This window comes from Rhinichthys klamathensis, unplaced genomic scaffold, assembly GCF_029890125.1.
Source record: "Rhinichthys klamathensis goyatoka isolate OS25496 unplaced genomic scaffold, OSU_Roscu_1.1 h1tg000013l_1, whole genome shotgun sequence".
NCBI classification, from domain to species: Eukaryota; Metazoa; Chordata; class Actinopteri; order Cypriniformes; family Leuciscidae; genus Rhinichthys; species Rhinichthys klamathensis.
In genome coordinates this window covers 251,127-277,171 of record NW_026606565.1, presented here as the reverse complement: position 1 = coordinate 277,171, position 26,045 = coordinate 251,127, and the positions used below count along the sequence as shown (strand labels likewise).

Genomic DNA, 26,045 nt, shown 5'->3' with positions numbered 1-26,045 from the left:
ATAAAGTAATATGAAAACAACTGTGCAAACCAAATTTAGTGATATTGTTCAGCAGCTGGACACTTCCACAGCATGCAGAATATGTGCTGCCATGAGCCTAAAGCAAAGTTAATTAAGCATGGGAACCACCGCAAAAGAAAAGGGCTTGACGAGCTTTAATTAGCGTGCACAAATATTCCGATTCTTAATCAAATCTGAGATTTAACCAACAGAATTTTAGATTAGCCCAAGGTGTCCAGTCCATGCATGATGTTTGGTTATTTACACGGCGAATTACATAAACATAAATTAATCAGCAGGGGTTAAACCTTTTTTCAAGCCCGTTTTTTTTTTTACTTATCAGAGAACTTAATAATAATAAAAAAAAACTAATAAGTTAGACATTCAGCTAATCAAAGTTTAAAGTTGAAAACTGCAACTCAAAGTTGAAATCTTGTCTTAAATAAATTAAATTATATATCAAAAAGAACATGTGCAGATGAACTTCAAATTAAAACTTTCTGCAACAATTTGTAACAGATGTCTGACAAGCTATCATGAGAAGTAAATTTGTCCAGATGAAAAAAAATATTTCAAGCTAATAAAATGAAACAGCCTGTTTCCCTGAAGAGGGAAAAGAGTTTATAAAACCAAATAGTTAATGTTCAATATTAAAAATGAACAATGCAGATCATTTAAAAGAAAAATACTAAGGTGACCAAAAATTCTCTCTTCTGGAAAAAAAGCCAAGAGGGAGAAACCGAAATGAACAGAGAGCAAAATGTTTCATGATGCATAATATCTGAAAATGAAAAATAAAAGTTGAGTAATAAGAAGGCCCAGAAGTTTTTTTTTTTTTTTTTTCATTTTAAGGGAAATCTGTAGAATTCTAAAGAATAGATGCCGATGTAAAACTGATTTTAAAGAAAGCATGATAGAATGTTTTAAAGGAGTACTAAACTCTGTAACCAGGTGCATGCTTTACTTTTCCATAGTAAATTTGTAATAAAAAAAATCATATATATATATATATATATATATATATATATATATTTCTCATGACACAAATGGCACAAATGTTTTATCGACAAACACATGAATGTGTCTGTAAACACCCTCTGCCAATTGACTGCAGTCATTAGTCTACTTGGTAGCAACTCTCATAGTTGAGCTGTTGCTTTAAGTCAAAGAAGATGACAGAAAATTCCAATAAAAATTTGCCAACAATAAATAAAATTCCAACAAAAGATGCCAACCAACAAAAGACAAATGTGTAAGTGACAACAGTGCCAGGTCAGAAGATCCCAGCATTTGTACAACTCAAGTTTGAAAGAGTATAAAGAAAACACACCACCATACTGTCCCCTGCAGGTCAGGTGGAGAATCACAAAGCAGCCACAATGCACTTGCATTGAACATGTTTGAAAAACAAGAAAACCGAAGCATCGTTTTTAGTAGCTGAAAGCATGATCAAATTAGCCATACATAATAAATGAACGTGAAAGGAGAGGAAGATGATTAGAACTTTGAGAATGATGTATGTTCCAATTCTGTGGAAATCTGCAGAGTTTTGTGGACACAAAATCTGTGTGGGGCTAGTCATGATTTAGAGATGTGCTGATCTAGGCAATTCCTTGTCTCTGTGTCATTACTTCAATATATCATAATATAAAATTATAAATATTGATACTAAGTCCCGTAGTCTTTTACAATAACTACATCATAGCCTTGAAAGCTGTACATGCGAAAAACTGAAATGAGAACAATAAGTAGCAAATAATGGTAATTCAAAATTATTCAAGATGAATAATTGAAACAAATGTTTTTTATCAAGTGGTCAATCTCACTAACTAAAGCTTATTAGAATGAATCTGAAGTGAATATTGCAGGATTCAGTCATCACCAGTAAAGGTCTCGGGAGTTAATGGAATGAACTATTGACAATTATATGAGTCTTGTGAGAAGTAAAGAATTGTTATATCAATAAACAATTTTACAACTATACTTGTCTTGAAAAAAGAAAATCTGTTTTTTTATGCCCTCATGTAGTTCATTCTCCCCCTGTGTCACTGTCAGACTCCATTTCAGGAACTGTTGAACTGTACCACTCTGCATTCTCTTCTGACTCTCCTTGTACACCAGTGAGGGAAATTTCTCCACTTTCTGGCTTCACCTTCATGCCCATCGCCTCCAGATGCTGGCCTTGGTGCTTGCGCTTTGTGTGACGTCGCAGTGTGTTGCGCTCTGCAAAACGCATGTGGCATATTAAGCACTGAAAAGGTTTCTCACCGGTGTGTACTCTCTGGTGTCTCATTAGCTCCCCTGATTCACGAAAACGCCTCGGGCAAAGCTGGCACACAAAGTTTCTCTGACCTGTATGGATGTGTTTATGTCGCTCAAGATGGCTTGATCTTTTGAATGCCTTGCCACAAAGATGACATACGTGGGGTTTGCTTTGGGAGTGTGTGATGGAATGGCGTTCAAGGTCTGAAAGATAGTAGAAGACCCGCGGACAGTACTGACAGTAAAGAATGCGACGTGGGCCTAATGCTTGCGGGTCTTGGTCCTTTGGGTGATTGATGGGATTTACAGGTGATATGGGACGAAGGGGTGATGTGGAAGAGATGGTATCTAATGAGTCTGTTTGGTCTACCGAGGTAGACTCAGTGTCACCGTCACAGTTTATCTCTGTCTCATGGTTTTTACTCTCATGTACTGTGGAAGAGGAATCCGACTTAGTTGCTTCAGAACATAAGGATGGAATAGTGACCGAATGAATCTCAGGCTTGTTTTCTTGTTTCTTCTCCACAGACACAGCCAATCTGAGAAGAGCCTCCCGAAAGGAAGTGGGCACTGGTGTGTCGGAGTAGGCATCAGTGCTGAATTGCTTGGTTGGACTTGTAGAGGTCACTGTGGAAGTGCTAGAGGAAGCAGTTGATGAGGTAGGGCTAGCAGGAAGATTAGAGGGGTTATTCAATCCTGAGATGTCTGTAGCTGTGGCAGAGGAAACCGTGCTGAGGCTAAGAAGTGATGGACATGAACTTAATGTAGATCCCAAATCAATTGGACAAGTAGCTGAGGGAACAGTGGAAGAGGGGGAAATCTGAGATAATTGACCAGGAGAGGATGAACTCTGAGTAGAGGACACCGGAGATGACAAAACTAGGAACATGGGAGAGGACTGAGTGTTCTGACTAAGAGGAATCGGTAAGGAAAGGGTAATTAGCCCTGGGCTAGCCTTAGAGGCTGATGAGGAAAGCGACTGAAGCTGAGATGGAGGAAGAAGAAGAATGGGAGTGTTTGACCCTGTAGTATTAGCCAAAATCTGAATTGGAACTGATGCCAAGTCGGACACAGCAGGTATGATGGAGGGTTTATCAAGAGCTACAGAAGATGTTGGCTTAAGGTTTGGGGCAACTTGTGAGGCTTTCACTGAGACATGACCTAGAGACATATTTGGACACAGTGAATTGGGTTGTGTCTGCAGTCTTGAGTCTGCAATATCCTCTACATCAGCAAAGGAAGAGGGCTTATCTTCAGCTTGCCTTGGGTTTAGAGCTGTTTGTTCAGAATGCCCCTCAGCATGTTGTATATTATCAATTTGTGGGACTTTCTGTCCATCTGGGGTGAGTGTGTAAGGAATCCCCTGGTCATCTATAAGTAGTGTATCCATTGGATCTGGGGTTATGACGGTGAGGTACGATGGATTTGGCATGGGTTCAAGCGCAGGGGAGGACAAACCTCCATCCCAATAATGTGGGAGATATGTATGAGCTTCACTTACTAATGGAATCCAGCACATTTCATTATCGTCCTCCTGCTCCACTTCTATATGTTGATGCTCATCCTCAATTTCATCAACTTCCATATGAAGTGAACCTTCATATTCAGGGTCTACAACCCATTCGCTCTGCCTCTCATTATTTCGGTCTTTCTTTTTTGGGAGGCTTAAATCTAATACCTCATCCCCTTCATTTTGTCCCAAAGAATCTCCTGCACTTGTCATTGCAGTATTCCTTCCAAAATCAAGTCTCTCCTCTCTTACATTACATTGAATTTGTGTTTTATAATCTTCAATGCGGTCTTTACTATATTCTAATCTTTTGTTTGAATTTATGTCCATCCCAAGTTTACTCTCTCTTGCATGTGGCACATCAACAACATGTATCTTATTATTAGTGCACAACTCCTTGCTTGTGTGGTTGGCTCCAGCAGGTGATGGTAGTTTATCATTTTGGAAACTTTTATTTAAAATAGATTGTTGTTGAACTTTAATCTCTAGTAAATCATTGGTTGAGATCTTAGCAATGTTTGTAGCTTTGGTTGTGACTTCACAAACTTCGGTCCTAGCATTAACAGACTCCATCTTGGGTATCAGCTGCATGTTTGTTGGTAGACTCCTTGTATTCTCATCAAAAGTAAGAAATTTATTTTTAACAGTCGGGTTTTCAAGAGGAATCGTCTGGTTTGAATCGGATTCATATTTTGGTGAGTTCTGCTCACTGCTCACAGAGTTCTGCTTGCTGTAATCCTTTACAACTTCTGTCTGCTCTTGTGCTGGAACAAGAAACACATCTTTGTTCTTAGATTCTGACCTCAATGAGAGCCTCTCCTCTGATAATTCGGCCTCTTGACCCACAGACATTTGGTAATCTTTGGTTGCAGAAAGGTCAGTCCACTTAATATGTGGAATGGTCTCACCTATCCCGTCCAATGCGTGTTGTTTGCGCATAGCAACCTCTGTACATTCAGCGGTAGAGAAGAAATCATATTATTCAGTACTTGTGGAGTAAGTCAGTTCATTATAACCTGAGAGAACATTGAAATATTGCCTGGCAGGGCCACAGAATCTTGCATAATCCAAAGAAATGGCACCATATCCATTTCATTGTCCATCTGACGTAACTGCTGATTTTCACCCATGTCTCTGGCACTGCCATCTGTCAGGACCTTCTACTCATCTAAGGCATCAGTCTGAAAAAAAAGACAAAATATGATTCTGAATTCTATAATAGAAATAGCAAAACTTAAAATACAAAGACAGATCTCAAATGTTAAAGTAACAATTCTTCAGAAAACATTAGTGCTGTCAAAATGTACAAATTAACTGCATCTTTTAGCCTACTAATAATCACCTTTTTAAAGTTATAGCCACTTTATATATTCATATATAATAAAAAAATTTAAAATTATTTAATAATATATTTAATATTGTGTATTTAAAATTAAATATAAAAACACAGCGTCATACAGTGCATAAAAATGGATACTAAGTTTTGATGTGGCTAAGAAAAAATTGTATAATCATTTGTTCATTTTCTGATCTATAATGGGTTGGTTTACAAGCATTTATAAAGCACTTATACTTCAAAAGCATAACAGAATCATAACATTGAATTAAAAACAACAGACAGCTGCAGTTGCAATTAAAAAGAGCAAACAGAGGAGGCGATATAGGGCGCCTTGATAAGAATCTGTAATTATATTTCATCTAGGGATCAGTGCTAATAATGTAATAGTAATTTAAAAAATAATAAACACATTTTCATCATTGTTAACAACACTGTTAACAACAACATGATTCAATTTCCAAGTTATTTTCATTTAATACTGATGCCTATGAAGAAATACATTCAACAGTAGGATCAGATGTTGACAATTACGATATCCCTGAGCAACTCGCCTAGAAAAAACAACAAGAACACAAACTTCTTAACAGGTTATTTTAAAAGCTTAAAAATATTTTATATCGGAATTTAACAATCACTTACTAATTTAGTACATTATTTTCTCAGGTGTATCCTGAACCCTCCTAAACTACACGATACGGTTATTATCAACTTTCTCTAGTAGTGTCGTTATGGTCCAATAGGTCAACAAATCTAGTATTAATATATTTCGAAAGCTTAAATCACATTTCAGAGGACACGGTTGGTGGATCATATTTTAGCAGTTGTTTTCATTTGTATCAACCTCTAATATGTCAACAATACAAAACTAACAGCATTTATTATAACACTGACAGTAAATTAAAACAATAAACCACTTTATGTTTTTAGAAACAGCATTATTACATTTTATTATGGCATACTATTTATACATAATCGCCTGTAATTAGCCTAAAACAAGAAATCCACCAGTAATTTATTTTTAATATGAATGACACACAATGATTGCAATTTAAAGGTTTTAGATTGTGTTAAACACACATTTATGAAGTTCTCACATTTAACAATATTACAAACACTAAAAGCAGACAAATTCTTAGGAAATAAAAAGCTTGACAGGACGCCAACACTAGTTAGCCAAGCTAAGAAACAGTTCTTACCTATAATAGTTACAACATTCAATATCTAATATTTGGAAAAAGTGCTCACATGCATGCCATGCAGTTTTTAAGAACGCAACGCAATGAGCTTGAACGTCGCGCTGTCATGGTAGCAGGTTCACTCCTCCTCCCCGTGGTTTTCATCACAAATTAAGTACGTTCATCTGTCAGCGCGCATGGCTCAGGGTTTGACACCAACGCCTTTGTCCGTACAGTCAGCCATGCAGCACTGTGGGAGAGTTAGAGATCAACACGGGGACATTCGACGCCATTAAGCGCCGGAGGTTCGTTTAAAGAAGAAAAATATAAAACCAAACACCGCGTTTGATGTCTGCGGGGTCCAGACAGCGAGTCGAACCCGTGCCATTATATGACCAAAAGTATCTGTCTGAGGGACATATCCTTCCATATCGTGGGTATGTCAGATACACTTGAATTATTCCCATATTTTGGTCAAAACACTGACTGCGCTCGAACCTGCGACCAGCCATTTTATGCGTACCGAGGGTTCGAGCCAGTGACAGCGCTCACACACTGCTGCTTTGGAAACCCTATTTCAAACTTTCCAAGACAACAAACGCTCTTTATCTGCTACTCACAAGAACATACATTTCTTCCCAAAAGCTTACAGCCATTCGCACACATTGCCTTTTTATAACCGAAATATTGAATATGAAACTGTTCTCACCCCACGAGTCAGCTCGCGCAGGCACTGACTGGCCCGACCCTGAGATACTTCCGGAAGACCAAATATGAATGAATGACTGGGCGGAGAGGTTGAGCGCGAGAGAGCGGGGAGGGGGGGATGTCGTGGTGTTGCAGTTTTCTACGTCCGACCTGGACTCGTTTAGGACTGAAAATTTTGAACATAACTTTAGTTGTGTATTTGTCACTATGTTTATGAGATGAATAAAACAAAACATAAACCTAAGGGTGAATCTCACTTTAACTGTCTACAGGTAAAATTTCACCCCAAAATTAAAAGGAAATAAATTGTATAAATAAAAGGAATTCTTTGTTTGTTTTTTAAAAACAGTATTTTCATTTATATTGAGCACATTCAAAAAGAAAATTACATTTTTGTGCTGAATTTAATATAGCCGGTTTGAAATAATACAAACAATTATTTATAATGTCACAACGATACCATTATTAATTGTATAATCTAATTGTTAATCAATTTGCATTACTGCATTCAGTCAATATTTATACATTTCAGTTACGCAAATGCAAGGGGGGGTCCATAAAATAATGTCACAATGCAAAAAAATAGAGCTTAATTAAAAAAATGATTTGTGTATTTTCTGTATTTTATAGGTTTTGAGGGCTCAAACATTTCTTTGTATGCATTTAAGTTGAAAGTTTTACTTATTTAAGTTTTCTAACTTTCATTTAAGTTTTGAGATATATGACTCAAACATTTCTTTGTTCAATCTAAATCATTTATACAGAGCACAGACTAGCCAAGTAAAATAAAATCAGTACTATTAATGACAACAAACAGTTTCCAATTTCTTTATTGTAGAATCATGCCAAAAGAGGTGAAAAAAAACTACATTCAAAGATTATTTATTATGAAGTTCGCACAATGCAAAACTGAATCCTTATGAAAGCACAATTCAGCATGGCTGTATATCAGCAAAGCTTTTATGCAATAATATTCAAGTTTACTCTTTTCTTATCAGCAGTCCAGTTAAAAATCAGTTAACTCTATAAAACTGCTTTTGGAATACAGTAAAATTAGAGAGCATCTGTACATGGCATGATTTCAGAGATCAGCCTGTGCTTTCTTGGTTGTGGTATTGACAAATGTATCAGTTAGCAGAAATAATTTTTTAAAGGGATAGTTCACCCAAAAATGAAAATTCTGTCATCATTTACTCACCCTCAAGTTGTTCCAAACCTGTATGAGTTTCTTTCTTCTGCTGAACACAAAATAAGATATTTTGAAGAATGTCAGTAACCAGACAGTTGATGGACCCCATTGCATCCATAGTTTTTTTTTTTTCCTACTATGAAAGTCAATGGCTACCGTCAACAGAAGAAAGAAACTCATACAGGTTTGGAACTCATACAACTTGAGGGTGAGTGAATGATGACAGAATTTTCATTTTTGGATGAACTATCCCTTTAACAAAGAAATTAAATATTATAACAAGATAAACATAAATGCTATAACTAAAAAAGCACTTTTACACTTAGTATGGCCACAAAACACAACAAAAGATAGCAGCTTATGACAATCGCGACCTCAAGCAAGTGAGGGTGTCTGCATACATCAGATATGATACAAACTCAGTTTAAGGTAACTTTGTCAATGCAACATACAAAATAGAAGAGAGAAGAGTTAAATGAGGCATAACTATGAGATCCGGAGATCCGGTCCAAAATAAAAATCTAGAGGCACATTAATAAAACAATTGTTTCTCTCCTCCAAAGTGAGGAGAGAACTGTGTGTGCCAACATATAAAATATGCTGTCATAATTTGATGTGTTTACTGAAGGTCAGCAGGATCACATGCATCAATCTCAGAAACCAGTCGATGAGGGAAGAGCTTGAACTGCAGCCAGGTAGGGTCTAAAGAGAAAAGAGGTAGATGAAGGTGATTCAGGGTTATTTTTAAGTATTATATGTATAAATGTGGTGGAAATTGTGTACCAAGGTAGCAACTAGGTGCCTTGAGCTGTCCATCTACGCAGACCTCTGTGGCAGTGAAGCTGCAATGTTTTTCTGTATGTTTACAGAAAAATGTCACATTCTCTCCATGGGCAACCACACCATCCGTCAGATCATATGGCCAGCGCTTTAGTGCTCCCACAATCACCCTGCTGCGTTGAGCTGGGACTGGACAACGGGCTGATCGGAAGGGCAAGGGAAAGAAATGGAGAAGAGAATGATGGGAGATATTGGTCATGAGTCTCATGACAAAAAGGAAAGGAGGTTTATTATTCACGGCTGGAAACGATACTGGTTACTAACGTAACCTCGGTTCTCTCTAGAAGAGGGAACGAGTATTGCGTAAGTTTAGCTTACGCTACGGGAAAGATTCATCTTCTCGAGATATTGAAGCCAAAAATTATCCTTAATTTTGTATATGTTGTCAACGCAGTGCAGCAGCTAGCAGACCTAGAGCGGGCATTCTAGCGCGCTCATAGGCTGCTCTGCGGGAACTGCACAGCCTACCAGTGAGCCTGACGTCACGTCCAATCGCGGGCACTCGCGCCCTCGCCGCGTCCTAGCCCGCCAGAATGGGCGTGGCTTAGCGTATATAAGCGTGGCTCGGAGGCTGATTCTCTGGTTTTCATCGACTGAAGCGAAATAGCGCTTGTGGCGTTTAGCACGGCAGGTTACGCAATACTCGTTCCCTCTTCTAGAGAGAACCGAGGTTACGTTAGTAACCAGTATCGTTCTCTTACGAGAGGTTCTCTCGTATTGTGTAAGTTTAGCTTACGCTACGGGAACCCATTGTCCATGCCGTGCACGCCCGCATCCACCTCATGAGTCACAACACTTCTGTGAACCCAGAAAGTGGGAATAACACGCATGTACATAAGCGCGAGCATAAGCGCGAGTACCATGAGCGTATAAGCGCGTGTAAACAAGCACTGACAGGCAATACAGAGCGGCCGTGTGTGGCCGGTGTATAGGCATATATAGCACATAACCTGAAACAGTGCAGCTCAACCAGAAGAGCTGAATTCACGTGAGGGTAGTCTGCGCATGATAGTATCTGGACAGGGCTAGCCTCTCACTTAAACAGACAGCAGTTTCGCCTGCAGGGCGGGAACTTCTAGGTTGTAAAACCTGACAAAGGTGGACGGAGAGGACCAGCCCACCGCCACACATATGTCTAGAATGGAAATTCCACTTGCCCATGCCCACGACGAGGCCACGCCTCTAGTGGAATGAGCCCTGATGCCCAAGGGGCACTGCAGACCTTTTGCCGTGTAAGCGGCTGCGATTGCATCTACTATCCACCTGGACAGGCTCTGTTTCGAGGAGGCGAGACCTTTAGTGCACCCATCAAACGAAACAAACAGCCGCTCAGAGCGCCTGAATGGGGCGGAGCGCGTAATGTACAATCTCAGAGCTCTGACTGGGCAGAGGAGATTAACATCATTTTCACTATCGGATGCTGGCAGAGCCTATAGAGAAATGACCTGTGCTCTGAATGGGGTGCCGACCACTTTGGGAACGTAACCATGTCTAGGCTTGAGGATGATTTTAGAGTCATTCGGGCCAAACTCAAGACACGACGCGCTTACAGACAGCGCGTGTAAATCCCCCACGCGTTTGACTGATGACAGTGCGATCAGAAAAACAGCTTTGAGCGACAGGTATTTCAGGTCCGCTGTGTCCAGGGGTTCAAAGGGGAATGCTTTCAGGGCCTCTAGGACCAGTGAAAGGTCCCACATAGGAACCGAGGGAGGGCGCGGGGGGTTCATCCTTCTGGCTCCTCTGAGGAAGCGGATGATAAGCTCGTTTCTGCCTATTGACTGGCCGTGCATTGATTCAGAGAATGCTGCAACAGCCGCCACATAGACTTTGAGCGTGGAGGGGGATCTGCCCCTATCCAGCAGCTCTTAAAGGAAACTGAGCAGCCGCGGGACCCCACACATTCACGGATCAAGGTTTTTGTTAGTGCACCACTTAGAGAACACAGACCATTTGGACGCGTAGAGCCTTCTGGTAGAAGGTGCTCTAGCACATGTGCAGCTCTCAGTGAGCGCAGATGGTGCTGGAACCAAACGAGGAGGCGTTCCGCCAGATTGCAGAGGTTCCTGGATCTGACGCATCCCTGGCGATTTAAATAGGACACCACAGACATGTTGTCCGAGCGGACTAGAACATGGTGGCCCTGAATGAGCGGGAGGAAGCGTTTCAGCGCGTTCTCGACCGCTATCATTTCCAGACAGTTTATATGGAGGAGTTTTTCCCGGTCTGACCACAGGCCGACAACTGGTCTGCCCTCGAGGGTGGCGCCCCAACCTGAGTTGGAGGCGTCCGTCGAGATGACCTTCCTGTATGAGACCGGCCCCATAGTCACTCCTCTCTGGTACCAGTCGGCCGCTGACCAGGGCTGCAGAGCTGTGATACAGCTCTGAGTCACTCTGATCCGCTCGCGACCCGACCTCCAAGCTCGGTGTGGCACACGCGCGGCCAGCCAGTGCTGTAGCGGGCGCATGCGTAGTAAACCTAGCTGGAGTACCGCCGAGGCTGAAGCCATCAAGCCTAGCATCCTCTGGAATTTTTTCAGAGGGGAAACGCTGCCCGCTGTGAATGACATGGCCAGTTGCGCTGTGTAGACAGGCGAGCCGTCATGGTCACTGAGTCCAGTTCTATTCCTAAAAAGGAAATTGACTGACTGGGCAGTAATGAGCTCTTGGTTCAGTTGACCGTGAGACCTAGGCATTTCAGATGGCTGAGAAGCGCAGTTCTGTGAGATAATAGCTTTGTCTCTGACTGTGCTAGAATCAACCAATCGTCCAGATAGTTCAAAATCCGCATGCCCTGAGTTCTCAAGGGGGCGAGAGCCGCGTCCATTCACTTCGTGAATGTACGGGGTGCTAGGGACAGGCCGAACGGCAGGAAGGTGTATTGATAAGCCCGATCGTCGAAGGAGAATCTCAAGAATGGCCTGTGACGGGGTATTATCTGAATCTGGAAATAGGCATCTTTCAGATCGAGAGATATAAACCAGTCCCCCTGGCGAATGTGCGGGAGGAGTTGTCTGGTTGTAAGCATTTTGAACGGTCTTTGTGTTCATTGTGATGCGCGAGCGGCGCCTTGAGAGGCGTGCAGGCTTGTAAGCGCGGGCGCTCGTGGGCGGACGCGTGACTTACAACCATAGATTGACCGGCATGAGCTTGCGCTTTGTGGCGTGTGTTTAACAGCACTGGCGAAGCGCGTGTCAGTAAGCGTGAGCGCTTGTGAGCGGGCACAAGACTTACGTTTATATTGTGGCTCATGTGGGACTGCGCACTGTGGTGATGGATAACTTGCTCTTTATGAGATTTCTCTGGGTCGCCGTAAAAACGGCGTTTGTGTTCAGGCGAGCGGGTTGTGTAACCGACTCGTTGACTGCTAAATGATCCACTGCAGTAGCCTGGGATGAGGGGACTGACAGGGCTAGAAGTTTTGACGGTGGTCCGGCCGCGGCGAGACACGACCGTCTTTTTCCTCCTGATGGTGCTAGGAGGGCTTCGCGTGCTCAGGTTTCAACGCGATCTTCGGCCGAGGCCCTCGTGGGGGGTGGGGCCTGTTGCGGTTAGCTGAGCATGATCTAGGGCGGCCGCCCTGTCGCTGCGAAGACTGGCTGTTCTGTCTGGGCTGAGCTGGGCGCTGCGTGGCCGAAGAGACCGGAGGGTGAGAGAGGGGCGTCGAGGAAAACGGATCGCTCAGACTCTCTCATGTCAGCCAGCGTCAGCCAAAGGTGCCTCTCAGTTACAGTTAACGAGGCCATGCATCTCCCCAGGGCCTGGGCCGCAGACTTAGTATCGCGAAGGGAGAGATCCGTCATGCTCCTCAGGTCCGTAACGGCAGCTGGGTCCCGGCCTTTCTCGTCCCACTCACGGAGGAGATCGGCTTGGCGAATTTGCAGAACAGCCATTGAGTGCAGGGCGGAAGCTGCTTGTCCGGCGGCGGCGTAAGCGCGACCGACAAGGGCAGATGTGGTCCTGCAGGCTTTAGATGGTAGGGCAGACTTTCTGCCATCTCGCGGAGGGCGGACAAAGGTGCGCTGCGACAGCTTCCTCGACCTTCAGAATAGAGCTGTATCCCTTCTCAGCGGCGCCGTCCACTTGGGAGAGCGACGCGGAGACAGAGGAATGAAGCCTCGCGGAGAAAGGGGCATTCCACGATTTAGCCAGTTCCGAGTGCAGCTCAGGGAGGAAGGGCGCGGGCCTGGAAGCGGGCACTTGACGGTGGCGACTCTGACGAAAGCAGCCATCAAGCCTGTTGGGGGCGGGCTCCTGAGGCGGTGACCACTCGAGCCCGAGGCGGTCGACGGCCTGCGAAAGAAGGCGCATCAGTTCGGCTTCCGCTCCAGCGCGTGTTCTCCCAGACTCCTGAATAGAAGAGGAGGCGGAGCGTTGAGAGCTCGACCACTCCTCGCTATGCGAAGCTAGGATGGAACAGCTATCTCCGGCGACCGGCTTCCTCAGTCACTGTCCTAGCTGGGTTTGACGCTGTTTCAACGGCGGCGGCTTCTCAAGGTCCAGCGATGCGAGCAGCTTCGCTGAAGAGATGAAAATCAGAGAATCAGCCTCCGAGCCCCGCTTATATATGCTAAGCCACGCCCGTTCTGGCGGGCTAGGACGCGGCGAGAGCGCGAGTGCCCTCGATTGGACGTGACGTCACGTCTGGCTCACTGGTAGGCTGTGCAGTTCCCGCAGAGCAGCCTATGAGCGCGCTAGAATGCCCGCTCTAGGTCTGCTAGCTGCTGCACTGTGTTGACAACATATACAAAATTAAGGATAATTTTTGGCTTCAATATCTCGAGAAGATGAATCTTTCCCGTAGCGTAAGCTAAACTTACGCAATACGAGAGAACCTCTCGTAAGAGAACCAAAACACTCCAAACCTTACATTGAAGAAAATAAAAATGCTTAATGTAAAAGTTCAACACAGCCATGATGACTGAATGTATTGTGTTGTTACCAGCTTTTTTTACCCCGGCAAGCAGGCTCTGCACTCCATGTCCCATTAGGTAGACAAGTCACTTGATTTGGTCCATCCAAAAAGAAGGTTTTCTTGCAAAGGTAATAAATTGTGTCACCAACTTCATATTCATTTCTCTGGACAGCCACCAGGTGTCCACGATCAACCTCCTTAGGAGGAGGACAAACCACACCTGGTAACAAACATATGCACACACTTATACATAAATATGCTTGCAGAATTACAGTTTAAAAACCTTATTAAGTCTAATGTGAAAACTCTTAAAGGAATAATCCTGTGCTCAATCGACATCATTGTGGCACAATGTTGATTATATGCTACAAGTAGCAAATTATTTGAATGTTTATGGCCCAGTTTCACAGACAGCTTAAACATGCATTTTAGTCTGGATTCGGAACTAGCTTAAGCCTTGTCTGTGAAACCGGGAGTATGTGTTTATGTTAAAGTGTAGAAATGTTATAATGTGTGTATTATTTGAGCTGTAAAGTTTTTATGGTCATCATGATTTTTCCAAGTATGACATGTTCCTGAATCAATATATTTTGTTGATCCTGGAACAACATTCCTGTCTGAAAATTTAGTTAAACCAAACCCATACCAATAACGTATCCCTAAATTGATGTCCTTTGACATAAACGGTAAACCCTCAAATCCGATTGGTTGATTGGAATGTTGTTCCAGGATCAGCAAAGATGTTGATCCAGGAACATGGCTGCAAAAATTATGTTGATCCAACAGGGGGCATCATTGCACCAGAATAATTTAGTGAAACCGGCATTTTAGTGAAGCTCCACTAGCTCTACACACTCAAAAAAATCATTTACACATAGTGCCCTATCCGCCTACTCTCAAACCCACACAGTCTTTATTGCTCTTCTCTCTCCCGCTGTCCCTCTCATCTCTCTTTCATTACTTTGTACCATTTTGTGCAAGTGTTGCTACACAATATCTCTTTAGCAGTTTGAATCAACATCTTCCACTCAAGCATACATTCTAATACACCTGCCGCTATTTCCTTTTAGCAAGATCTCTGTCTCAGTCATTCCCATGCGGAGGAGGATGTGTAGACACACACACACTCATGCACACACACACTTACGGCGACAGATGGGGTGAGGGTATTGCCATGTCTGGTTCTCGTGACAGATATTCTCACTATTTCCAATCAGCACAGATCTGTATGGGGAAAAGGACGAGTTGTGTAGATTGCATAACTATAATAAAAAGAGACATTCTGTTGTATATCAGTCACAGATTTCTCTTTCGAGTTTTATTTTTTCTCTTCAATCTCACCCAGATGCACATTGATACTGGATGGTGAATCCCACAGCAGCACTGCCCTGCACAGAGAGCAGATCATCATCTTCAGGCAAAGAACAGGACACCTCAGGCACCAGAACCGGATCTGCTGTAAGACCTCCACCTGGGGAGGCTGGTGGAAAAATCAAAATAGCTTATTTATCTCTTGACCTGAGTATGCATTTAAATGCTAAATTGATTTGGTCAAGTCCTTTGAAATGTACACTTTGTGTTTGTGTTTCTTATTGCTTTGAATAACCTTTATGTCATTTTCAGGAAAGTGAAAACAAGTAAATAAAACAAGTAAAAAGTAGTAACATATTTTCCATTTTTAATTCAAATATCATGAATTATTAATTCATACATATCACGTTTTTGGGGTGTCCATTGACATTTTACAATCTGAACTAACCTTGTTTGTCATAAAATGGTAAAATTATCTGATATTACAAGAGACTGATTGACCTTGACACACAGTCATGAGGGTCTGCAAGGGGGCTCTCTGTGATATCATTTCATGTTTTATGTTTTTTTTTCTGCATGTTACTGTATGTTAGTTGCACCACAACTTTGATTGGGTGACTTTGATTAGTAAAACAGTTATTGTTTCCTAAGAAATAATAGGCTAATCAAAAACAGCCAAAAATCCGTAGAACATCTGCGCCAAATACTGAAGGAGTTAGAAGATTAAAAAATTACTTTGGTGCGTAAGCTGACACCTATGAGGAAAACGCCTGTTTTCTCAGAATCCTGAAGCCTGATTGGTTCATGTCTGTGCATGACATTTCAGCCCGACAAAAAGGGCGGGGTTGACTGCCTATATAAGTCACACAGAAATGTCATCAGTCAGAATCTTTCCTTCAGCGCGAAGATCATCTCGCTGTTCCGAAGAAGACTGAAGCCTCTATTCGCTACTTGCTGTCGAACGAGCCTCGCAGCGAAACAAGACGCTCTGCAAGCAAGCTGACTGCACAGTGCGCTGCAAGCAAGCTGATTGAGTGTCTCCACTGCTGCCATCCGAAGGTTAAATAAAAGAAAAACTTTTAAAGGCAAATTTCAGCGACATTGTTTTAAATGTCTGTCATGTCGTGAATGTGGCTTGTACAGGGCTCACCTAGCTGCCTACTCTAGATGAGCACTCTGAGTGCACTTCTTGCCTGGGCCCATGCCGAGGTGGCACTTCTAGACTCAAGCTGCCCGCACTGCAAGAAGCTGAATCTTGTGACGCTGAGCGCCCGGATAGAGCTCTTCAGCAATCCTGCCACTTCCACATCTCCTTCCCCTCTCGAGTCGAGGTGAAAGAAGAAATGGAGCCGCCAGGCTGAGCAGCAAGGCGGAATCGAGTTCACATCGGCCCAGCGCCTGTGTGCCTCGCTCTCCCCTCACCGTCACGAGTCACCTGTGTTCTTCACCCACAAGGATCAACGCCCCTCATCTGGTGCGAGTGGCATGGTCTCATTTGGTGGGTCTGAGGAAGAACTAGACTCTATGTCTCTGGTTGCCTCTGACTGCGAAGAGTGGACGAACTCCAGTGATGACTCCGCCCCCCTGTCGCATAAACTGTGGTAAAGCACGGCCTTGCATGGACTCAGAGCTTTTGCGAGTCCTCACTAAAGCTGTCGAAGAGCTCAGCTTGGACTGGTCGGCCCCAGAAGAGCCCGCCCGCAGCCGACTCAACGAATGGTTCCTGCAGCCAGGACGGCGCCAGCAGGACCCTCGCCAGTGTCCAGCCCCATTCTTTCCGGAGGTCCACCAGGAACTAACTAAGACGTGGCACGCCTCCACTGTTCCTCTTCGCTATGGCCAGTCTAGTGGTGCTGGAGCGCCACTTGTGGGTCAGTCTCACTGAGATTAAGGATGCCGACAGGACTCTTCTTGATCCCCCGTCTCCCCATCGGGCCTGTTTGCCTCCGCGGTGGACGGCTTCGCGGAATGCTACATCAAGGCCCAGATGTCATCGCAAGCTATGCATAACTTCTTGCCTAAAAGAACCAGCTCCACCACTGCCTCCAGTCACTCCAAGACGGCCCCGCCAACCCAGCAGCGACCCAGGCCAGTCTCAGCGCCCGTCCAGCCCCAGCCGGAAGTCAAGCAAATCCTCCGCCCAGCCAAATGCTACCCATATCTGAAGCATCAAGTGCTTCGCCCCAAGCTAGAGCTGGACCCCGTGCAGCCGAAGCAGTCCTGATGCCTCAGAACGGAGAAAAAGGTTAAGTCCCACCGAGGCCGGACCACCCTCAAAGCGTGCTCGTCTTCCAGTCCCCTCTTCAGTTCAGGGCGCTAGAATTGATGTAATTGTTGCCGGTTCTGGGCCCGTCCCACCAGTTTGCGCACCCAAACTCCTTCTCGCTGTTATAGTGAACCAAATAAAATTAGTATATTTTCACAAAAAGAAAAAATTTCCTCCTCTCAATGCTGTAACAGGTGCTGTTCTCCCGCCCTAGCACGGGAAACAGGCTGTAGTACTTCAACCATTTGCCACTCCACTCCAGGCATGACAGGCCATCCCCGGAGTGTTGAGCTGGATTTTGGGGATAATAGAACGAGGTTGCTCCAATTCGCTCGTAGACCGCCCCGCTTCAGGGGCATGATTCAAACATCGGTCTCAGACGATCTCAGTTCGCATGTCCTCAGAGCTGACTTTTAGTCTATGCCAGGGGCGGCTGGCCAATAGAGGGTGCTAGGGCATTTTCAACACCCAAGGTCGCTTTACAAAGAGAGGTTAAAGATACAAACAAAGAGGGATTTAAACAAATAACATATCTATAACAAGGTAGAATTTACAGACTGTGCTGAAGAGTAATATTCAGAGAGGTTTTTGAAGGAGAGAAGGGTGGATGCTTGACGGATGTCTTGAGGAAGAGCATTCCACAACCTGGGAGCCACAATGCTAAAAGACCTGGCTCCCCTGGTTACCACCAGACTATTGAAACTGACTGAATATGGCGCAGCCCGACCTAAGATATTTTTCATCAGCCGCCACTGGTCTATGCTGGAAAAAGGTGCCATGGAGAAAGTCCCCACAGAACGCAGCGAGTCAGGCTTTTGCAGCCGCTACTTCCTCGTCCCCAAGAAGAATGGCGGCCTAAGGCCTATCCTCGATCTGAGATGTCTGAATCGCGCACTCACCAGATGGCCCTTCAGAATGTTAACTATCAAACAAATCCTTGCACAAGTTCGCCCCGGGGACTGGTTTATATCAGTGGATCTGAAAGATGCTTATTAGTAATACAGATAGCCCCCCATTACAGGCTGTTCTTGAGATTTCATTCGAGGGGGTGGCATACCAATATACAGTCCTTCCTTTCTGACTTTCTCTAGCTCTGCGTTCTTTTACGAAGTGCGCAGAAGCGGCTCTCTCCCCTCTGAGACAGAATGGAATCAAAATACTCAACTATCTCGATGATTGGCTACTTATAGCCCAATCGACACAAGAGCTATGCACCCATAGATCTCAGCTCCTCAGCCATCTAGAGGACTTGGGCTTCAGGGTCAACTTTGGCAAGAGTTTGCTGCTCCCCAGCCAACAAATTTCGCTCTTCGACTCAGCCCAAATGCAGGCTTAGCTCTCACAAGAACGCGCCTTGAAAATCAGGAGCATGGCCACCTCGTCCAAAGTGGGGTCCTTTCACCCCCTCAAGAGGTTTCAAAAGCTGCTGGGCCTCATGGCAGCAGCTTCCTCTATCATTCTGCTGGCCCTGCTCCACATGTGACCACTCCAGCTCTGGTTAAAAGGTCTCGTCTCACCCCATGTGTGGCACATAGGCCGACACATTCTCAAGGTGACCCACGGCTGTGTCAGAGCCCTGGTCCCTTGGAACCAGTCTCAGCGTGGCCTCCTCTTGGGCGTGGTCCAGGGGAGTCTCTATCGCACATATCTCTCCAGCGGCTGGCTGGTCCTCACCGTCCACCTTTGTCAGATTTTACATCATGGACATCCCTGCTCTTCAAGCATGGGTGTTGTCAGTATCAGACACTTATGGACTGTGTAGCAGGCTCCAACCACGGTTTGAGCCTCTCTCTATGCAGCTGGTCTAGGGGCCCTGAATTGAGCGTAATGCGAGTGAACTGTATCGAAAGAACGTTTATGGTTACTCGCGTAACATTGGTTCCCTGAGATAACGGGAACGAGCATTACGTAGCTTGCCGTGCTACCTTTGCTGCCCGGCGAGTCATGCTAGCTGCTCCTCAGTCGAAAGATTCTGACTGACGACGTTTCTGCGTGACTTATATAGGCAGTCAACCCCGCCCTTTTTGGTGGGCTGAAACGCCATTTGTTTTTTTGTTTTCCCCATAAGCTTCAGCTAAAACTGACTCAATGCTCGTTCCCGTTATCTCAGGGAATCAGGGTTACATGAGTAACCATAAACGTTTTTCAAGGAAACGCAATACTTTAGCGAAAAAATACAAAAGTTTTGCAAGCAAACGCAAGTTTGTATCATTTAAATGGTTCTCATGCATGATTTAGGGGTGGTAAATGGCTTTTTTCACCGTATAAGTTCAAAACAAGAGCTTAGACGGTGTAAGGGAAGAGAATTTACGGTCAAAAGCCCTCCGTTATTCAGCTTCCCTGATTTTTGATACATAGTCGGAAAAGGAATCCGAATGGATGACCCTGTGGATAATGGCATGGGGCTTTTATCCACTGCACTAGATGTGGTAACACACAATACATGACTTGGTGAATGAACAGATTGGTAAATAGGGTTAACAAATGGATTCACAGGTCACCACGTGGCTGAGCAGGTTCCCAGATGATGGATGGACAGAATGTGCGTCTTCATTTTGAGTTTTGTCAGAAAAATCTGGAACAAGCTGTTCTCAGATTCCCTCCTGTGCAGTTGACTCATGCAGTTACAGTATGTATCGAATCTCTCCCTCTTTTGTGAGGATGACTGATTAATGAAGGGGGAGGAAATCATACAGTCAACATGCACACACACCAAACTTCCATTGTAAATGAATTCAGCTTTGAATGCGCTTGAACTTTGTGTGTGAATCCGGCATATATACATGCCTGTCTCTGCTTGTTAAATATTCCATGTCACTGATCTGCAGATAATAGAGTATTGCAGGACAGATCTCACAGACCCCAAACGCCCACACCTCGGCTCTTTTGACAGCTCATTCCTAGAAATACCTCTCATGTTACTCCAGGAAATGAGTGTTTGAATGTGTGCATGTGTTGCAGAGGGGGTGATACTGGAAATGCTGCAGCCTGGAGCTCTGCCGATTTACGCCTCCTCTTCACAGAGCTGGAGTCTTTAGACTAAAACCTCACCATCCAGAAATAAGCGCTGACCCAGGTCCACAAGCTCCAAGCTTTTGTTCCATAATATTCATGCAACCAAAAATGCATTATTATGCAGACACTGACACATATTTCTCTTTTTTTCTCACATTCATGGCTGGCTGCGCTAAATATCACCACCATAATATTGCTAATAACTTTACAAACAAGATAAGGTCAACCTGACCCAACAGGACTGATGTCATTTTCTGTAAAGCTGCTTTGAAACAATATGTTTTGTAAAAACAGTAAAAAAAAATACATAACAGTTTAAATGTTTACTCCTTTCTACCTGTACAAACAGGCTCATCTCCACTCCACTGCCGGTCACCCTGGCAGCGGCGTATTGTAGCGTCCAGCCCGTTATGCATGGTGTACCCAGGCTTACAACGAACCTCTAGCAGAGCGGAGAAAGAGGGCAAAGGGGAAAGGAGAACTACATCCGAATTTTTTGCAGGTGGGAGAGGCCACGGACACGTACGACCTGTTCACAAAGAATACTCACATGAAAACTGTGAACACTGCCTTATAATATATTATAGATTTAGTAAATTTTTTTGGTTTATTTGCTTTTATGTTTCATAACAAATGCATTATGGGGTTTCTTGCTCTGACCTGGGGCCACACAGCTGAGTCCACACTGCCCGTCGCAGAGACACTGACGTTTGTTGCCACAGTCTTTATCTTGCTGACACTTTTTTGGGCATGTTTGCCTTCTCTCATTACCCAGTATTCTCTCTGGACACTGTTCTGTTACATCCACTATACAGAAATAAAGACAATATGCAGATCATAATTTGTTTCACAGGCAGGTGGGCTGACACACATACTACCATGTGTGAAAATAAGTCTCTTATGCTTAAGGTTGCATTCATTTTGATCAAAAATACAGTAAAAACAACAATTGTGAAATATTTTTTACAATTTAAAATAATGGTTTCCTATTTTAATATATTTTAAGGTGTAATTTATTCCTGTGATGGTATAGCTGAATTTTCAGTATCATTACTCCAGTCGTCAGTGTAATGTAATACTTCACAATTTTACTGTTTTTACTGTATTTTGATCAAATTAATGCAACCTTGGTGAGCATAAGGGAGTCCATGCCATATAGTGTCATGCCATCAACACATTTTAAATACAGGATACATTTGTCTGTCTAACTATTTAATCCATGCCATAAAAGAGCAGGCTGTTAAATGTTTGGCAGTCTGCCCACGAGCTGAACCAGGTGTTTAACACAATACATCCACATAAACCAGACAGTGTTATGGATTTAGCCCACCCATAAACAGGAATGTTTCAAGCTCACAATTAAACAGGATATTAGTTGTAGAATGAAAGAGCTTAACATAATAATGCATTTCTGATTAAGCATTGATTTTGAGCTGAAAAAGAAGATGATATAGGCTACTGCATGTGTGTGTGTGTGTGTGTTCCGTATTTCATGGAAAACTAGCTCTAAGAAACAGATTCTCAAGGCAATATGTGAAAGGGAGGGGATGATAGTAGAAAATGATCAAATTAACATGTATGTATAACACAATTTTTTAGGGTTTTTTAATGTCAATTTTTTTTTATCCTACAGTAAAAGTCAGTGGAGTCTGAAGTTGTTTTGGACCCCATTGACTTTCATTGTATTGGCAAAAACAGTTGAATGATTCTTCAAAATGTATTATGTGTTGCACAGAATAAATTAACCATGCAGTTTGGGAGTAACATACAGTTAAGTAAATAATGACTGAATTTTAATTTTTGGCTGAATATAAATTTCATAAACAATGAAATGGAGACTCAAAATGTATCTTTAAATACAAAATATGAATAATAAATACTGAACTAGAGTCTCTAAGGCAAAAATCTATCAAATGAGCTGTCATTCATTCAATATTCATTAACAAATCATAAAAAAAAAAAACAGTTTTACATGGAAAGCCATCCATAATCCTTTCATTCTCACCTGATGCTGCAGCCAGGCTGCTGAGGGCCCACACACACAGAAGAGACACAAGCAGAGATCGCTCCATCTTTCCCTGACACTTACTTTAGAGGTTATGAAAGAGGTAGTGAGATAGAAGGGGGAATATAAAGATGGGGGAGAGTCTGGAGGAGGGGGTATTGTGATGGTGTGATGGCGAGGGAGGAGTGGAGCTGCCATACATGCACACACACATCTGGATCGTATTGAGTGTTTTGAATACTGGGTAGAATTCCGCAGAAAAAAGACCTTTCACCCAATTCCATCGATGCCAAAAGAGCTCGAACACTTACACCCACATCAAATGACAGGCCTCGTGGATACACTCTTCTCCACATACAGACGCACAGTGCCAAGTCGAATACTGTAACAAAGTGTCTGTTAAACGGCAAGAGTGAGCCGACACATCTCAACACACCACAATTAAACTCAGCATCCTATAAGACAGAAAGGAACCAACTTCCTTTAGCAAGAGTAAATACACACTTTGACAGATAAACGTGACACGCTCCCACACAGAGCGACCAGCTAAACCAACAAACAATCACATTCAGGCTACGTCCACTGATTTATCTCACCCTTTTGATGAATGTCACACTCAGTGAATGAAACAAACCTCTTTATCTCTCAAGGATGAACATACATAAGCTGTTGTTTACTGGTCAGAAAGGGTAAACTCTTCCATAATAAATATCTTAAGGAATAAAGATAAAAGTACTATAAGAGTACTCTGAAGAGCATATTGGACAATGTTTATTGTTTTTGGAAGATTGGAGGCAACTCACTAAGGCCTTCATGTGTACTGAATGTTGATTTCCCTGTCTGTTCCTCTCCCCTTTCTGTGAGGACACTGAGGTGAGGTCTACATGTGCTTAGATTACGTCTGGACAATAAACTACACTTTGGGATTCCTGGGTTTGCCCAGCAGAATCCTTTGGTAAACCTATTGGCACCTTTTAAAAAAAGGCAGAGTTCTTTGTAGAACATGCTAATTTGGACCCATAAATCCATGCAAGAGCCATCAAGCTCTTTGTCTAAAGACTTCCTCATCACAGGAAAAGGGTTTTGATGCACTTGAAATATTACTTGACCTTGAGAGCACAATAAGATTTTTCAAATACCCTGAAAAAGGTTCCTAGAGCAGTGGACCTTTCTGACTCCAAGGCCTGCAATTGTCGAAGACAATATTTGAAGACCCCCAAGATATTTCTGATATTTATGCTCATTTTCAAACTTTTCCATTCACATAAACTAGGAGTGGCAAGTAGGGTTGCAGTAATGAAGTACATGAACGATGGAGAACAAAGCAAGAACAGACTTTATTAACTATACAAATAGATCACACAACCACATAAACTAAAGAAATGACCGAACACTGAGGAAACTAAAAGGGCTTAAATACACAGGACTAGATAATTAACAAAACTAGAGACACGTGCGTAATTAAATCAACAACCATCGCAAAAAGTACCCAGATGACCTACATCTTCCAGCAAAATTCTGAAGTGTGCATATGATGGACACTTTAATATCCCATGAGGCCACAGGAGAGGATTTATGAATGGCAGTGAAGCGACATAACTGGCGCTGGTTGGTCACATGATAATGACAACATTGCGAATGTAGCATGTCCAGATTACATTTATACTACACACATTCACATTAGAATATACTTTTTTAGCGGTCGTGAAGTAATTAATTATTCAAAATAAGTACCTACTCAAGGGAGTATGCAAATTCAGACGCAGCCAGTGTGTCCCATATCGTAGTATGTTGAAATGAGTATTCCAAAGATACCCGGATGGTCTACTTTTTCCAGTTAGAATCCAAAGTGCAGATTCGTGCACACTCTAACGGCTAATGTTGCCCACAACCCATTGTGCGTTGGACGAGGATTCAATCAGAACCACAAACACAGATAAAGACGGTTAAAAACTACAAACAATGGCAGGTGTGGAAGCCCAACGGTTAAGTAGAGAGGTTTAGATAAAGGGGTCTGAGTGATTAATAATATAATCTGACGAAAACATATTTATTCAATGTTAATGTCACAAACTGCTCCGAGACACAAAGGCTGAGGATCCAAACACAGTTTTTATTAGCGGTAATCAAAAATCGTAATCCATACGACTGACAGGCAAGGGAAAACAGGGAAAACAATCCAAAACAAACAACAGGGTAGAAAGCAAAGGCAAACAGGGGAATCCAGGAAATTGGGCAGAAGGTCAAAACCAAAACTCAGGAGACAAGCGAGAGTGCTCAGAAATGCAGTGTGACACATACAAGACTTCGCAGAGAATGACTGAATAAACAGAGCTTAATGGACAGAGTTAACAAGGGGAATGGCACACAGGTGGAAGTGATAAGACCATATTGAGTCGAGGCAATTGGCTTTATGTCACAGCTTCACTACTTCCTGAACTTCAGCCAGCCCTTTGTTTCCTGTCTGTCATTATTGGACAAACTGATTAATTCAGGTGTGCCTGGCCTCAGTAACAATAATCAGGCACACCTGGATTAATCCGTTTGTCCAATAATGACAGACAGGAAACAAAGGGCTGGCTGAAGTTCAGGAAGTAGTGAAGCTGTGCATAACGCCTATTGGTTATGGAAAGTGTATAGAGGGAATGCGCATGACGTCACCGTCGGCCGGAGTGAATGCGGTCACGCCCACAAGTGGCAAAAAGACCGAGCGGCAGCATTTGTTTTCAGTGTGAACGCCGTGAAAATCACACAACACACATCTAAAACGGGAAAGAGGTTTGCGATTGACTGTACAACTAGATTTGACCAGAAATCTGAGGTACTGTATATTTTTACAGACTGCAAAAAGCTACAGAACAGACTATATTCTGCATAATTGGATGTTTTTAAATAAACACTGACAAAAAACTATACAAGTTTTAGGGCTGGACGATATGATGATATACAGTATAACATTAATGTAAGTGATCACTCGGATTTAGACCTATCTATATTGTATTTATATAAAACGTTTACAGGCAAATTGTCTTCATTTATTTCCCCGGCGTCGAAATCAGGCACATATAAATGTCAGGAAACACGATTCCTGGCTGCATGTCAATATCCATGGATCACTGGATCTTTAATAAGTTGTAAGGAACACTATATCGAGTCCAACTTTTAGTTTAAACTGATAATAGTTTGTTTTACTCGCGTTAACGCAGTTTCCCCTATTAACTCCAGTCACGCAGCAGCTCTTCTGCCACTCAGTCCCTGTTACGTGTGTGTGTGTGTGTGTGTGTGTCTGCCCAGGTGTACTGCTGTTTGTCTGTCTTCTGCAGGTCCTGTGGGCACACCTGTCTCCAATTGGCAATCAGCTAGTGTGCACACCTGTTGGCAATCAGCAGGAGAGCGGGAGCTGTTACAAAGGGAAGAGAACAGGCAGACTGATACAGGAGTGTGTGGAGAACAGACGTCTCTATACAGACAGCGTACCGGAGCTGGGTGATACTGCAGTGGCGTTAGT

At 43.2% G+C, this 26,045-nt stretch overlaps 2 protein-coding genes across 4 annotated transcripts; both read right to left on the bottom strand.

Moving 5' to 3' along the window:
- Positions 1-1,998: 1,998 nt before the first annotated feature.
- LOC130104077 (transcriptional activator GLI3) lies at positions 1,999-7,074 on the bottom strand. Of its 3 annotated transcripts, none has more exons than XM_056270483.1 (2): positions 6,996-7,074; positions 1,999-4,953 (listed from the first exon to the last, which is right to left on the bottom strand). In XM_056270483.1, the coding sequence occupies exon 2, from the start codon at positions 4,709-4,711 to the stop codon at positions 2,030-2,032; it is 2,682 nt and encodes an 893-aa protein (XP_056126458.1). In that variant the 5' UTR covers positions 4,712-4,953; positions 6,996-7,074; the 3' UTR covers positions 1,999-2,029. The 3 variants fall into 3 exon arrangements, with proteins under 3 accessions (XP_056126458.1, XP_056126467.1, XP_056126474.1); XM_056270492.1 differs by having other exon boundaries at positions 6,907-7,034; XM_056270499.1 differs by lacking the exon at positions 6,996-7,074 and adding an exon at positions 6,308-6,888.
- Positions 7,075-8,409: 1,335 nt separating this feature from the next.
- On the bottom strand, positions 8,410-22,696 carry ntd5 (ntl-dependent gene 5). The gene is made up of 8 exons (XM_056270623.1): positions 22,538-22,696; positions 21,193-21,339; positions 20,870-21,061; positions 15,282-15,420; positions 15,088-15,164; positions 13,981-14,160; positions 8,967-9,164; positions 8,410-8,885 (listed from the first exon to the last, which is right to left on the bottom strand). Exons 1-8 carry the CDS (start codon positions 22,602-22,604, stop codon positions 8,803-8,805), a joined length of 1,083 nt encoding a protein of 360 aa, XP_056126598.1. The 5' UTR covers positions 22,605-22,696; the 3' UTR covers positions 8,410-8,802.
- Positions 22,697-26,045: the final 3,349 nt, after the last annotated feature.

What these genes read in the sequence shown, in the direction of transcription:
- ntd5 (XM_056270623.1), bottom strand. Translation starts at nt 22,604, where the DNA reads ATGGAGCGATCTCTGCTTGTGTCTCTTCTGTGTGTGTGGGCCCTCAGC. An exon ending in CAGTATCAATGTGCATCTGG is followed by an intron (nt 15,165 to 15,281) that starts GTGAGATTGAAG and finishes TTCCCCATACAG; the next exon opens with ATCTGTGCTGATTGGAAATA. An exon ending in CCCTCACCCCATCTGTCGCC is followed by an intron (nt 14,161 to 15,087) that starts GTAAGTGTGTGT and finishes GTTTGTTACCAG; the next exon opens with GTGTGGTTTGTCCTCCTCCT.
- LOC130104077 (XM_056270483.1), bottom strand. Translation starts at nt 4,711, where the DNA reads ATGCGCAAACAACACGCATTGGACGGGATAGGTGAGACCATTCCACAT.